The 15,236-nt window shown below is 35.2% G+C and overlaps 2 protein-coding genes across 4 annotated transcripts in view; both read left to right on the plus strand.

The window, feature by feature from the left end:
* On the plus strand, positions 5,905-10,749 carry LOC107626186 (putative disease resistance RPP13-like protein 1). 3 transcript variants are annotated; one of them, XR_002358126.1, is made up of 3 exons: positions 5,905-9,576; positions 9,702-10,009; positions 10,069-10,749. XR_002358126.1 is itself a non-coding variant. In XM_016329003.2 (2 exons), the coding sequence occupies exon 1, from the start codon at positions 6,235-6,237 to the stop codon at positions 9,556-9,558; it is 3,324 nt and encodes a 1,107-aa protein (XP_016184489.1). In that variant the 5' UTR covers positions 5,905-6,234; the 3' UTR covers positions 9,559-9,576; positions 10,069-10,749. The 3 variants fall into 3 exon arrangements, 1 of the variants encoding a protein (XP_016184489.1); XR_002358127.1 differs by having other exon boundaries at positions 9,908-10,009; XM_016329003.2 differs by lacking the exon at positions 9,702-10,009.
* LOC107626187 (pectinesterase-like) overlaps positions 11,576-15,236 on the plus strand; it is an 11,460-nt gene continuing 7,799 nt past the window's right edge. Inside the window, exons 1-2 of the mRNA XM_016329006.2 lie at positions 11,576-12,618; positions 13,214-13,374. Coding sequence (XP_016184492.1) covers positions 12,017-12,618; positions 13,214-13,374 — 763 coding nt within the window. The 5' untranslated portion in view covers positions 11,576-12,016. The remainder of the gene's footprint in view (positions 12,619-13,213; positions 13,375-15,236) is intronic.

The raw sequence follows: 15,236 nt of genomic DNA on the forward strand, positions 1-15,236 counted from the left end.
ACAAACGCCATGACAAGCAAACACCAACAAAACGGTAACAAAATAAAACAAATACGTTCTACCAATAAGTAGTTAAATGATTATAACCACGAGCCGACCAAGCGACTACTAAAAGTGCATTAAGAAAAATGTACATTTTAGTTCTACAAACAAAAACACAAAGGTACAAGAGATCACATTTTGGGCATATCGACAATCTTGCCATCCTTGATTGTTTTGAAGACCCCAATTGCCGACGTGTCGAAATTAGGAGACACGATCTTCACCTGGGCTTTGAGCGCCTCTTCAGTCATGAAGATCGCCCAACGAGATGGCTGCTTCACGTTCTTTCTCCAAAGCAACCACCCGGCCTTGTGCGGCATTGAGCTGACTTTCCAAAGTCATCTCCCGATCGGTTAAACGGGACACGGTGGCATCGGAGGTCTTCAGCTTTTCCTCGGCAGACGCAGCTTTCTCCTCAGCAGCCTTAAGCTTTTTCCCCGTCTCGGACAACTGCTCTTGAAGCGTTTCAACTTGAGTTTCAAAATCGTTGTTGGCCTTGACATCAGATTCGAGCTTCCTGCGCAGCGACTGCATCCCCGACAGCTCGAACTCGGCGCTATTCCGGCTCCGCGGAGAAGGGTGCGATGCATCCACCTCGCCTGCCCCGCAAGATCGGTGCCAAGGAAGTGATCCTCCGTACTAGGGATCAATTGAGAATCTATAAAGGCCCCAGCATCGAAGTTTCTTTCCATCACAGTGAGAATTCCTTTAGGGCTGGAGGATGCCCTTTGTCTCTTGGGGGTGGGAACGAGCTTCACGTCATCATCCTCTTGTTGAGTGGAGGACGAGTGCCCGGCGCCGACCGTCTCCTCACGAATAGGAGAAACGCGCGCCCGTCAGAGTTTTTGTCCGACATCTCGGTGTCACGGGGGGAGGGCACCGCCTGATCTTTCTTGTCTTCAGGATGGTTTTCCGGCTTCCCGTCAGCCTTCTCGTCAGCCTTCTCCTCATCGCTGTCCACCAAGAAAGTCTTGTACAAGCTTTCAAGCCCAGTCACCGAAGCAGACATCTCCACTACAACAAATAGGCAAACATATTAGTTGTGAAACCGGCACAACCAAGTAAAAGCGATAGCAATGCAAAAAATACAAGACAAAGCAACTCACAAATATAATTCCTGGCGACCTCCCGGTCACCCATAAGAAGGTGGGGATTCACATGATTCTTCCCAAAAACAGCCAACAACACGTCAGTAACCTTTCTGTCCACGATGGACATTTCCTTATAAGTCACCTTGATAAAGGTGTTGGACCCCGCCCCGAAACTCCAGTACGTCGGTATGAGGCGTTCCCCCTCCAACGATAACCAGAAGGGATGGCGACCTTTGACTGGACGCACCTTAAAATACTTATCTTTAAACCCATGATAAGAGTCCTCGAACAAGCCAAAGATCCTCCGACCCTGGGCAGACCGGAAGGACATGAACCCTTTCTTCGCTTTCCCCTCCTTCGAAGGATTCGTGAGGTTGAAGAAAAAAATAAAAACATCAACAGAAACCGGCAGCTCTAAATATTCACACACTATCTCGAAACAGCGGATGAAAGCCCAACTGTTCAGATGCAGCTGCGACGGCACCACGGATATCTGGTTAAGAAGCGCCATTTGGAAAGCAGAAAACGGGATGCGAACCCCCACTTGGGTGAACATGGCCTTGTAAAACCAGATCCAATCGGCAACCCGGGGCGAGTGGAAATTAATTTCTTATAGCCGTTCGCTGGGGGCAGGAACGAAAACGTCGTAGTTGGCCTCCTCGTCGGTTCCCCCACACAAATACTCAGATTGACGAAACTCGGTAAGCTCCTCCTCGCCCATCTGGTTTGGGGAGTCTTTTAAGTCGGAAACAACCCAGGCATACGGGTCGTAACCCGCGACAGAGGTGGAAGCTCGAGAGACAATGCGAGGCATACCTACAGTGGGGGTACCACTCCGTTAGTCTATGAGGTCGGGAACCCGAAAAAAGTCCAGAAACTACAATTAGACTATTCAATTACTAAGATCAAGTATGGCTAAAGTGAAATCCAAATAAAAGCCTACCCTGAAATGGTAACCCCCCCTAACGCACCTATTCGACACTAAAGGCCATCCATCATACACAACCAGACAAACAGCATGCATGCAGAAGAACTAATGGTAAAGACAAAACGAACGTGAAACAGGGAACGAAGAAGTAAAGGCTTACCTGGATTAAGTGCGAAGATTCGAAGGAGGGGGAAGAAGAGCGAATGCGCAAGAACACAGAAATGCACACTGGAAAACTCAAAGGAGAAGATGATGGAGATGGTTGAAGTGAGGATACGAGAGGAAAACAAATACAGAACTGTTTAAAACTGCCACTCAAGAAGCGCGAAAAGACTAGGGACAAAATGGTCTTTGTGCGCGGGATTTTTAACCCATTATGAGCATTTAATGCTCTGCGCAAGGAACGAGGCGACGAATGGTCTACCCAGCAACGAACAGACACGCGCGCAAGAGGCACGTCCTCTTCACGGATGGCCGACCTGGCGACAACGCGTGAAAGAAGAGATAACACGCCACCAACAACCCTCACGATTATTGCTGGCGCGTTGGGGGTACTGTTACGACCTGGCCCAAATGTAACATGGCCGACCCGACCTCGAACCACCCGACCCGAGCGGTCGGATGTGAGGCTCCCAAATGCTGACCCGGATACGCGTCCCGGACAGCTCTCCACTACAGCTGTATAAGGAAGCTTCGAGGAAGGTGGGTTCTGCTCTTGTGGGACCCGCTTCTGACACGATATATATGGAGAGGGTCCTACCCCTCCCCCGAGGTACGTCACATATCATTCACCCATTTTTTCGCCTGCACACTCTGCTTACTAGAGCGTCGGAGTGTCTTTGCAGGTGACACCCCCTCCTCCATACGAAGAGCTTGGGACATCGGTTACTCAAGTGCCATCCCTCACGACTCGCATCCGGGCCACGCCCCACCAATCAACCGAAGATCCTTCCGAACCGTCCGATACCCGACCTACTGAACAGTTAGAAACTCAGAATTCTTGCAAAACTCTTGCGTGCCTTATCACAATTGATAGCTTGTAACATGTTATGACCAATTAATAAGTAATGCTAAAGGATAAGGAACTTAGGGCTGAATTAAACTAATTAATTGGATAGTAATTTTTCTTCCCTATTTCATTTAAAATCAAAATGATGATCTAAACTAGTATTTTCTCTTTTATGTGGTAGTCACTTATCCTAAAAAGTTTATCAATTCAATATAAAGAATTTAACATAGTCATTTAATTATATATATTTATTTAGATGATTTATAAATAATAAATTTAAATTTTTTTATTTACTATAAAACAATTTTAATACTTTATCTCATGATTCTGAAAACTAAATCGAACCAATTGATTCTTATTCATGTTAAAGATCAATTGTTAGTGAAGTGGTCAAAAACTAAAAAATTTGATAAAAACTAATAAATTGGTCGATTTTTTTACTCCACCAGCTAATCATTGGTTCGATTTTTAAAATATTGTAGTTCATTTTTGATATGTACTTCAAATGTTCGCGATACGAAGAATTCAAGTGTTATTTAGAAGATATTAGTTTATATTTTTAGAATGTTTTAATTTAATTTGATATATTTTGATTTTATCTATTCTTAATATATAAAAGTAGATACATAAGCATGCACCACATTACTTTTGAGACATTTCTTTTCTTCTACTAATGCCATGTCAGCAATATTGTTTACTTGACACAACTTTAGAATCAACCACTCAATTCTTGCTAAATCAACTATTATTTCCAAATCAACAAAAAATAAAATATACAAATAAAAAACTAAAATATAGAATCCAATAACTTTGTAACCTCCAAATACATTGAATTCATATTCCTATATTTATTATATCTTACCGTTATAAACAATACAATAAATTTATAACCGCAACAATTAATTTATTAATTTTTATAAATAACTCACTAAAAGTAATAAACATCCATATTACAAATGTCATAATAATATTATTAATCATAATAAATTTTACGTTATAAGTATTTAAATTCCATACCATTTAAACTACATATATAAGTCTCTTACCACTATTCCTTCACATAACATCAAATTTAGCACAAAAAAATTTATTTTCGAACTGCAATGAGAATCTAATGATCAGTTATAACAAAAAAAAAATCACAACATGCATCATACATTCATACTTACTCAAATACCATATACCTAATAACATAAATTGAATATTGGAATAGGAAAAGATCTTCACAATTTTAGCAACTATAAACGAAATTGATAACAAATTAGGATGGAACTATGTTAAATGTAAAAAGTGTCAGAAGAAAGCATATAAAAAAAAGAAACAACTACATTTGTGGCACATGTAATCAAACACCACAATATCCAACAACAAGGTAACTATATATACTTTTCATAATCTCATCTATCAAATTATTAGTTGCTAGCCCAATATTTATTTTAGGTTCAGAATTCAATTAAAGATTTTAGATCAAAGTGTTACAACAACTTTTGTACTATTTGATATCGACGCAAAAAACTTATTGGGCACAACTGCTTCAAATCTAATGACATTTCAGAAAAATAATGACATTGAAGCACCACCCCATCAAGAGATTAAGGAGAAAGAAAACCATACAAATTCAAGACACATCTTCGAAAGAAGAACATACATAGAAAGATGGAACCAAATAATACAATAGAAGGTGCATCAAACTCAACAATTCATAAAGAACATGTCTTCGCAAGAACCTACGACAAAAAGAAGAAAGCACCAACTCTAACAACCAACAAAAAAAAAAAGGAGGACGAGCGTCACATAAGATGACTAAGTCCATCAACTAAAACAAATGCAAAAATCAAACCACCAAATAAAAATGTCACTTTGTACAACTCCAACATCCAAATCTTTTGTACTACAAATTATTTAAAATAAAACACCTTTAAATTTAGCTTCAATTTACACATATTTAATTTATTTCTACAAAATATAATAATTTTTAATATTTATTATATACTATCATTAATTTACCGTCCCGCGCATCGCGCGGGTCTCATTCTAGTTTATTTAATTACTAGATTGGGCCTTAGGTTTACGGGCTTTTAGGGTTGAGGTTATAAATACCTCCTTAGCTATTATAGTCCCAATATAGAATTATCTATTCAATTTCAATGTATCTTTTTTTAATCAGTTTGAATCTTTATTTTCTTGTTCATATTTTATTTCTTTATCAACTTAGATAAAAATTTAGTTAAATTAGATAAAAATTTCACTACTCCATCCATCCATGTTAATCGAATTTAATTGGCATATTTACAATCAATTTTACATGAAATTGATAACTTAGATAAAAATCATATCCCTACAGTGGTCATATCCGGCGACCATTATTGAAGACTACATGAAAATGTTGTTGAGGTTGCTGGGATACATGTTTCCAATTTATGCATTTAGCTTTTAGAATCAACTAACTAAAAATAAGTTAAAAAAAAAAAAGCTTTTATAATCATACTTCCCTCTCAGTGAAGCAAAGAAGCCAGAGTAGATAAAGGCTGATTACATGGTTTTGTTATTTTCTAATTGATTTAATAAGGCATCACATGAAAAATGTATACCATTTAAAAAAAAAAAGACTAGAACTAAAATGTGTAAAAAGTAAAAGAAGTGAAATCATTCTACAATATTCTTATTTAAATTATTGTTTTCCAGGAAATGATGGTAAAATGTGGGTAATGTAAGATCCATTTTGGTCTTTGGAGCAAGTAAAGCTGAAGCTAGGCTAAATGGTTGATATGATATTCTAAAGACAATGAAGTATGGTTCTTAATGTAAGTAAATTTCTTTTTTACATCTTGTGCTTGTCAAATCTGATTCTTTAATTAATTTGCTAATCTCAAATTAAACACTTATTCTTCTATGTTCTATGGTTTATTTATATAATAAATACAGAGCTCTCTGTACGCTTTATTTATATAATAAACACTTGATCACTGCTTTCGAGGAAGAGAGCAAGAAGCATCATGTGAAGTTGTCTGGAAGACCAATAAGCATTTCAAGTCAACTTACTTTTGCTAAACATAATATCATCTCCACACTAACTTCTACCACTTCATTACCCTTTTGTGTTTGTGAGAGATCTCAGTTTGAGTGCACTTCCTTACCTTTCATACTTTCTTGATCTTCTGAACATGGCTGCTGCACTTGTTGGAGGAGCTTTCCTCTCTTCTTTTCTCAATGTTCTTTTCGACAGGCTCTCCGATCCTGAGATTATCAACTTGATCCGAGGGAAGAAGCTTAGCGAGAAGATGATCCAGAGGTTCAAGACAATCCTGAATGCTGCTAAGGCCTTACTGAATGATGCTGAGCAGAAACAAATCAGAGAGGGGCCAGTGAAGGTCTGGCTGGATGATCTCAAAGACGCTCTCTATGAGGCTGACGACTTCCTGGATGAAATCGCCACCAAAGCTGCAACTAAGAAGGATCAAGGTAACTGCCTAACTCGCTTTCTGAATTTGAAAGATAGAAAGAAGGTTACTAGGATGGAAGATGTCATTGGTAGGCTAGAGTCCATAGTGAATCAAAAAGATACTCTTGGCCTGAAAGAGATACCAATGGAGCACATGTCATGGAGAACTCCATCCACGTCTCTCGTTAAGGTGTCTGATATATATGGCAGGGATGAAGATAGGAAAGCCTTAGTCAAATTGTTGTTAGATGATGCTAATGATGGTGACGTGTCCGTGATCCCCATCGTTGGCATGGGTGGGATAGGAAAAACAACTTTGGCTCAATTAGTTTACAATGATGAGCAAGTGCAGCAAAAGTTTAATGTTAAAGCATGGGTTTGTGTTGGTGAAGTATTTGATGTTGTTAAGGTGACAAAGACTGTAGTGGAGAAAGCTACTTCTGCTTCTTGCAACATGAATGATTTAGATTCAGTTCAACAACGTTTGAGGACTGACGTAACAGGGAAGAGGTTTTTGGTTGTTCTGGATGACATGTGGACCAATTATTATGATGATTGGAAAACTTTTCTAAGTCCCTTCCAATGTGGAAGTCAGGGAGGAAAGATTCTTGTAACAACCCGCATTGATGCTGTTGCTTCTATGGTGAAAACTATTCCAGCTCACAATTTGAGTTTGTTGGATGATGAACAATGTTGGTCGGTGTTTGAAAATCATGCATTCTTTCCTACTGATTCCCGAGATCGTTCGGCTTTGAAAGAAGTTGGTAGAAAAATTGTTGAGAAGTGCAAAGGACTGCCTTTGGCTGCTCGATCTCTTGGGGGCTTGCTGAGATCCAAGGATAACATAAGGGATTGGGAAGATGTTTTGATGAGTGAGATTTGGGAGTTTTCTGAAAAAGAGTGTAGGATTCTTCCTGCATTAAGTATCAGCTATCACTACCTCCCCTCGTATTTAAAACGTTGCTTTGTTTATTGTTCTTTATATCCAAAGGACTACGAATTTAACAAAGATGAATTAGTGCTATTATGGATGGCAGAAGATCTTTTGCAACAACCAAAAGGTGGAAGTTTTTTAGAAGAAGTTGGATATAAATACTTCAATGATTTAGCTGCACGATCGTTCTTTCAACCTTCAAAGAATGGTTATGAAGATTCATTTGTGATGCACGATCTCATGCATGATCTAGCGACATTTTATGGTGAAAAGTTCTTTGTTAGAATCTCTGAACACGAGAATGTAGCCCAACATGATACTAAAGCTCGTCATTTGTCATATGATCTCAACGACAATAATTCAGTCCCGAAGATGTTGGAAGCATGTAAGAGTTTAAGTCATGTGAGGACCCTGTTTCAAATCAATGAATATATACACCGTCTAAACAAAGAGGGAATTAATCCTTGTAGCTTACTGGCACAGTTGAAGCGCTTACGTGTTTTGTCATTTACATCATTTAAAATTGATAGATTGCATGATTCAATTGGTGAATTGATCCACTTGCGTTATTTGAATCTCTCTAACACACTTGTCGTGACATTGCCCAAGTCCTTGAATAATTTGTACAATTTACAAACATTGAAGTTGGCAGAGTGTAACAAACTTAAAAAGCTTCCATCCAAGATGCAAGATCTGGTAAATTTGCGTCATCTTGATATTGAGGGCACTGATTTAGAAGAGATGCCAAAAAAGATGAGCAAATTAAAAGATTTGCAATTTTTAAGTGACTATATTGCGGGCAAACATGAAGAGAATGGGATTGGAGAACTGGGAGAACTAACACATCTTCATGGCTCATTGTGGATTAAGAAACTAGAGAATGTTAAGAATAGTGGTGAAGCATCGAATGCAAGGATGGATGAAAAAATACACCTGAATGCTTTACAATTGAGTTGGTCATTATTTGAAGAAAGTGAGGTTTGTGATTCCCAAAGTGAAAAAGATGTACTTGACAAATTACGTCCTCACAAAGACTTGAAGAAGCTATCCATCAGTTGTTACAGAGGTACGATGTTTCCGGATTGGGTAGGGCAGTCTTGGTACCACAACATGACTTGGTTGGAGCTGAGTGGATGCAGGAATTGTTGGGTGATTCCTTCACTTGGACAGTTACCCTCTCTGCAGAGTCTAATCATTAGCGAGCTCGACAAGGTGAAGAAGATTGGTGGGTCATTCTATAAGGGTGATGGAACTCATCAGCATCAGCAGACACCCTTCCCATCCCTTAAATTTCTCATTATTCAAACAATGCCTTGCTTGGAGGAATGGGAGTCATATGAATGTGATGATGATGATCATGCACCATTTCCGAAACTTGAACAACTTCGGATACACAACTGTCCTAAGTTAAGAGGAGATTTGCCCACTTTCCTTCCGTCTTTGAAATCACTCCACATTAGAGGATGCGAGGAGATTGGTTGTTATCTGCCAAGAGCTCCCATCCTACGTGAATTAAAAATATATGGCAAACAGGAAGCAAGAATGCGGGACCAACCACTTTCCATGTTGGAGAAAGTAGTAATTAATGGAGAGCAGCAGGTGGAGTATGTGTTAGAGGCCATGACCCACACCCAACCAACCTCTCTCAGTTATTTACAGATCTCAGAGTGCTCATCAGCCATATCATTTCCAGGGGATTCTTTGCCCCCTTCATTGAAAGAGCTGTACATCTACAATTGCAAGAATGTAGAATTCCCAATGCAACACCAACAACATCACTCGCTACAGAGATTACAAATACACAACAGCTGTGATTCGCTTACATCCTTCGCATTCCCACCGTTCCCAAATCTCAAGCATCTGACAATCGCAAGACGTGAAAATTTGACATCTCTGGAGCTGTCACTGTCACAGTCCCTCCAAGTCTTATGGATTGAAAAATGCCCTAAGCTGGAGAACATAATAAGGCTGCCTGCCTCTTTAAGGGAACTCAAAATCAGAGAATGTGGGTTGTTGGGTGAAGGCATAGAGAGGAAGGACCCCCACATTTGGCCATCCATTTCCCACATCCCTCAAATTTATGTTGATGGGAAATGGATTCAGCGGCAATGAGTCAACATCTTAAAACAGGTAACTCTTTTGCTATCTCTCTATATCCCAAACCCACTTTTCACACTGTTAATCACCACTCTACTCAATGCCTACTTTTGGTCCTTTTTTTCCCTAATTTCTTCTTCTTTGTTCTTCATGTATAGGGACATTGAATGATTCTTCTGGGACTTATCAATAATGTTACGTTTCTCCTATATTTTGCTTTTCTTTTCTTTTTTTTATGCAATGTTTATTAGAAGCTTGTTTTGTTAATTCAAGGATCATACCTTGAGAATGATGAAATATTTCCCTTCCATTTTTTACCTTTTCTATTAATGCTTTTTCTATTTTTTTTCCTTATTTCAATCAGCTACTTTTGCACCATGCCTTGTCTAACACCCAAATGGAAGGCCTTTCATTACCTTTCTTAGTGTTGCTCCTGCTTGCTTGCCTGTGGCCTTTGTTGGATTTGGTATAACTTTACTACCCAAAAATTGTATGAGTTGTTATAATTTGTTTCTTTCGGTGCAGCAAGAAACAAATTGAAGCGAAGTTGGAGTAAGCTCAATTTGGAGAGCAAGGGAGTCTGGTCAAGAATGATTTCATGAGGTGTGGTCTCTGCATCAATACAAAAGCTGAATTCATGGAAGACATCATCCTCATACAAAATCAAAAGAATAAATAGATGATGTAGAACAGAATTTCGCCAAGAGCGATAGATCAATCAAAATGCAACAAGAGCACCTTCAATGATAAGGATACAGTTGGAGCAGCCTGTCAAAAATAGGCAGAAAGTGTACAAACTTTGCAATGTTCAAAGAAAAAAGGAAGGAAAAACTTAGTAATATATTTTGACTGATATTGTGCAATTCTCTTTTTTCTCTTAGGAGTTTTCATGTCTTCATCATTTCATTCTATTTTAGGATAGCTGATATGAGTTATTCTATTTATAAGAAACAGAGAGCTTAGAAAGTGAGTATCAATTTCTGTCATGAGAAAGGCAAGAGAGCTAGGATGTGAGAATATCTAGAAAAAGCTATGAATGGTGTGTGAATTGATATTTGTAACTTGTATTCGTTTATAATGAAAAATTCTACCATTTGTTGTGGTGGAGACTAGATGTAGATCTCACTTTTGGGATTGAACCAGGATATATCGTGATTTTTTCTATTAAAGCTTTCATCCAAAATATCATGAAAATTGTCATCTGCATATCTTTCTGCAAATCATGTAAAATTCTAAACACTAGCAGTTTTTTTTCTTAACAAATGAAGATGCATTCAGAAAGTCATTATGTTACAAATATGAAGTGCTTAGGGCAAAGATTGTGGTAGCAGCTACTTTCATATGTTAGCAATAAGCAAGGAGTAGACTGAGTTAGGTAATTCGGCTACAACCATTATAGGTTAGTTGTTATAGCATTCCTCTTCTACTTTGTGTGTAACAGCATAGTACTACAGGTTGATATATAAGCATTAGTATATTAATTTATTGACATAGAATTGTAATTGTAATTGTAATTCATTCTCATTTAGTAAATATACAAATTAGTTTTCTCATTTTCTACTTTCAATCCCTTCAACTCTGCTTTCTTTCTCCATTTTCTGATTTTTTTTCTTACTTTCAGTCTCTTAAACTATAATTTTCGCACCTCATTTTGACACAAGTTTTAGTTGTAATGGATTGTTGCACTACAAAGGTAAAATAATAAAATTTACAATAGATAGCAACAAAGTTGAAAATCAAATCATATGCTCTGGGTGCAAATTTCATTCCATTCCATAGGTGCATAGCTGCAACACCAGGAGCCAAAATGATTAAAAGGTGTCACACATAATCACACATTCCATCCTTTTAAGAGCCATTAATTTAGACAGCATTTAAAATCCATACCACATTATGAACCTATTTGACAAAACTAATATAAATTAAAAAAGGGTCATATTTCATGTCATCTCTGTGACATAATCTACAGAGAAATTCAAACTAAACAACACATTTCCATTTTTTCTTTTTTAACATCAAATGCTATGCTCAGCTTTACACACAAAAGCATGATATTCTTTTCTCTTTATATTTTGAGTGTGTATAAATAAAATGAGTTCAAATACTATTTTTCTTTTCTCTTTATATATATAGCACTCTACACAGCCACACATTCACACCCTTAACCAAAGCTTCTACTACACCACTTTTTATTTTTCCTCTTAGCTCTTTACAATGAACAACCTCAGAAAATCACCATGTTTTCCCTTTATACCAATCCTATCCATAATGTTTGCACTGATCCTTTTAGCAACACATCTCAATTATTTCATTGAAGCCCCAAATTTCAAATCAACAACACCACAAGAAGGGAAAAAACATCTCCATTTCCAAAACCATATCCAATTAGTAGCACATTCAAAATGCAAAGGAACACTCTACCCTGATCTCTGTGTCTACCTTATCCACATTCCCAAACCTTGAAACAAAAACAATGCCACAAATAATCTCCAAAGTAGTCAACCACACAGTCCATGAAGTCAAATCTTCATCCAACAACTGCACCACCATAATCAAGAATCTCCAAAACACTCTCAACACCATTGAGAAAAGAGCCTTAGATGATTGTCTCAAACTCTTTGATGACACCATAGTAGAACTCAACACCACCATTCTTGATCTCTCAAAAAATCCATCATCATCATCATCATCTTCCAACCAAGATTTGCAAACTCTACTAAGTGGGGCAATGACAAATTTGTACACTTGTCTTGATGGTTTCTCACAAAGCAATAATGGGAATGCTGTGAGAGGGTTGATAGAGGAGAAAGTGATTGAGATATCACATCATGTTAGTAACTCATTGGCAATGTTGAAGAAAGTGAAGACAAGTTTGAAGAAAGAAGAGGTGTTTGCTGAATATGGAACAATGAAGAAAGGGTTCCCTTCATGGGTTTCTGCTAAGGATAGGAAGCTTCTAGAAGGTGGAAATGTGAATGAAACTAAGATTGATGTTGTTGTGGCTAAAGATGGTTCTGGAAATTTTACTACTATTGGTGAAGCTGTAGTTATGGCTCCTAATTCCAGCACAACCAGGTATATAATTATATTATTAAAATTATTTTATACTATATTTAAAGAAAATCATTCATTCCTTTCACTCATTGCATTACATTGTCAGCAAAATCTCATATGAATGATCATTTATAAGAGCTTTGAAGCTGTTTTAGCTAAGAAAAATGCTAAGTGTATTTATTTTATTTTCTATATTGAATTAGCACAACTTAAAAAAATTAACTGATCTTTTTTTATAATAGCATATTGGACTCTAAATATATAAGAATTTTACTTTTCTTATAGTAAAATTTACTAATATTTTTATTTTGAAGAATGAAATTAAAATGCAGTCATCAAACTTCTTATCCTTTACTTAGTTCAACTTTGACTCATTGTTACACAAATTATGTCTTCTAAAAATTTAACCACCTTTTTGTTATTTCAAATAACAGAAGAGGTTTATTTAGTATATAACAATAGATGAATCTAGCCTAATATATTTTACCTCAAAGTACAAAAAGAATCTTAGGTGTAGAAAAATACATACAATAAGTGTAATAATAATGCCTTGTTAACATGTTATGATTTAGTTTTCTTTTTTTTGTTAATTATTAAGTGTGATTATATATATTAGGTTTGTGATATACATAAAAAGTGGAGCATACTTCGAGAATGTGGAAGTAATTAGAAAGAAGACTAATTTGGTGTTTATTGGAGATGGCATCGGAAGGACCATTGTCAAGGCAAGTAGGAATGTTGTCGATGGCTGGACCACTTTTCAATCAGCTACTGTTGGTAACCATTTTTCTCCTTTAATTTCTTCTGCTTATTAATTATTTGAGCTTCTTATTAATTTTTTTTAGAGTGAAGTATTAAAATTATTTACTAAAGATTAATAAGTTGCGTGGTAGTAAAATAATTTCTAGTTTTTCTTTAAAAAATGTTAATTACAAATAAGTTTAATTATTCTAATACTTCCTATAATTTTACTAAATTTATAATTAGGTTTCTATATTTTTTTTCTTTTTAAATTGAGTCCTTATAAGCTATACTATTTTTAATTTTATAATTGGATCATTTTTAGTGTAAAAAATATTAGAGTCAGTTATTAAATATTTTTTTACAAATTGAAGGTATTTATAGTTAAAAATTTAATTAGTTTTTTTATCACGTGTATTTTAGGAGAAATCTTCTATTAATTTTAATGTTTTTGACATGAAAATGATTTAATTACAAAATTAAAAGTAATATAAGAACTTAATTGAAAAAAAATATCAGGATCTAATTAAAAATTTGGTGAAATTATAGAGACCAACCAAATAATTAAATCTTATAAAAATTCATATATATTGTTAAAAATTTATTAATATTTTGGTAGGTTTAGTTTTATTTTTTTATAATTCACCCTTATTCATTTTCATAAATCTGTATTTAGTTCATTATTGAATATGAGACATACATATTGGTGCGAATTATTTCATATATATTTTACACAATAATTAAAAAAATAAAGGGAAGAAAACAAAAACTGGTGCAGGCCCTTGTCATAAATCACAAGTGAGATTCATGAAATGGCTTAGTAAAGTTTGAAAATTGATTTATTATTATGAGGAGGTGTGGCTGTTATGTTAAAGACAAATTAAATAGGGAACAATTTAAAAAAAAAAAATATAGAAGAGACAACAAAAGCATGGCAACTTGATAATAATGAGCTCACATGTTATCTCAACAATGATACTAAAATCCTTGATTTTGGTTGATGAACTTTTATAGTAAAACAATTTGTTGGGAAATTATTTTAAATAATGGTTCGAACTCTGAACATATATACACGGCCACCATTGGGTTTGTCAAAGGCATCTTGCAAAATTATAATAAGATATAATTGATTTGAAAATCTTATGAACATTATATATCAAAATTTAAGAAATTAATTAAATTTTGTATGTCAAGAAATTTCCTGTTGTATAATTTATTTACAACAATTAAACCCTATCTTTTGATTCTAGAAACAACACATGATAAATAATAATAGAGGGTTTTATAGTTTCAACTAGAGGTGGAGCTTAGTTAAGACAATAGGGTTATATTTCCAAATTTTTTATAAAAAAATTAGTAATATTTTTTTAAAAAATAAAAAATAGTTTAATTGGCTCAAATACTTTATTATAAATAATAATATTATAGTTTCAACTAGAGGTGGAGCTTAGTTAAGACAATAGGGTTATATTTCCAAATTTTTTATAAAAAAATTAGTAATAAGTAATATTAAAATAAAAAATTAGTTCAATTGACTTAAATACTTTGCTATGACTTAAAATACCAAAGTTCAATCTTCATCTTTTGTTTTTATTGCACAATAATTTTTAGTTTTAAATATTCAAAACATGTTAGATTTGGACTTAACTAAGTGTATTCGTATTTCGCAACTCTTCTCTATTCAATAAGCAACACTTTCTCTACCTTTGAGTTTAAATATAAAAAATTAGGTATTTTTTATTTATGTAATTTAGTATTATTTTATATTTTACATTTTACTGTTTATCTAATTTAATTTTTTATATCATAAAAAAATATTAGAATATTCAATAAGTATTGATATTATTGTATTTGTATAAATTGATAAAAAAAATTCAATAAATATTATAAATTTTAAT

Source organism: Arachis ipaensis, chromosome B02, assembly GCF_000816755.2.
Source record: "Arachis ipaensis cultivar K30076 chromosome B02, Araip1.1, whole genome shotgun sequence".
NCBI classification, from domain to species: Eukaryota; Viridiplantae; Streptophyta; class Magnoliopsida; order Fabales; family Fabaceae; genus Arachis; species Arachis ipaensis.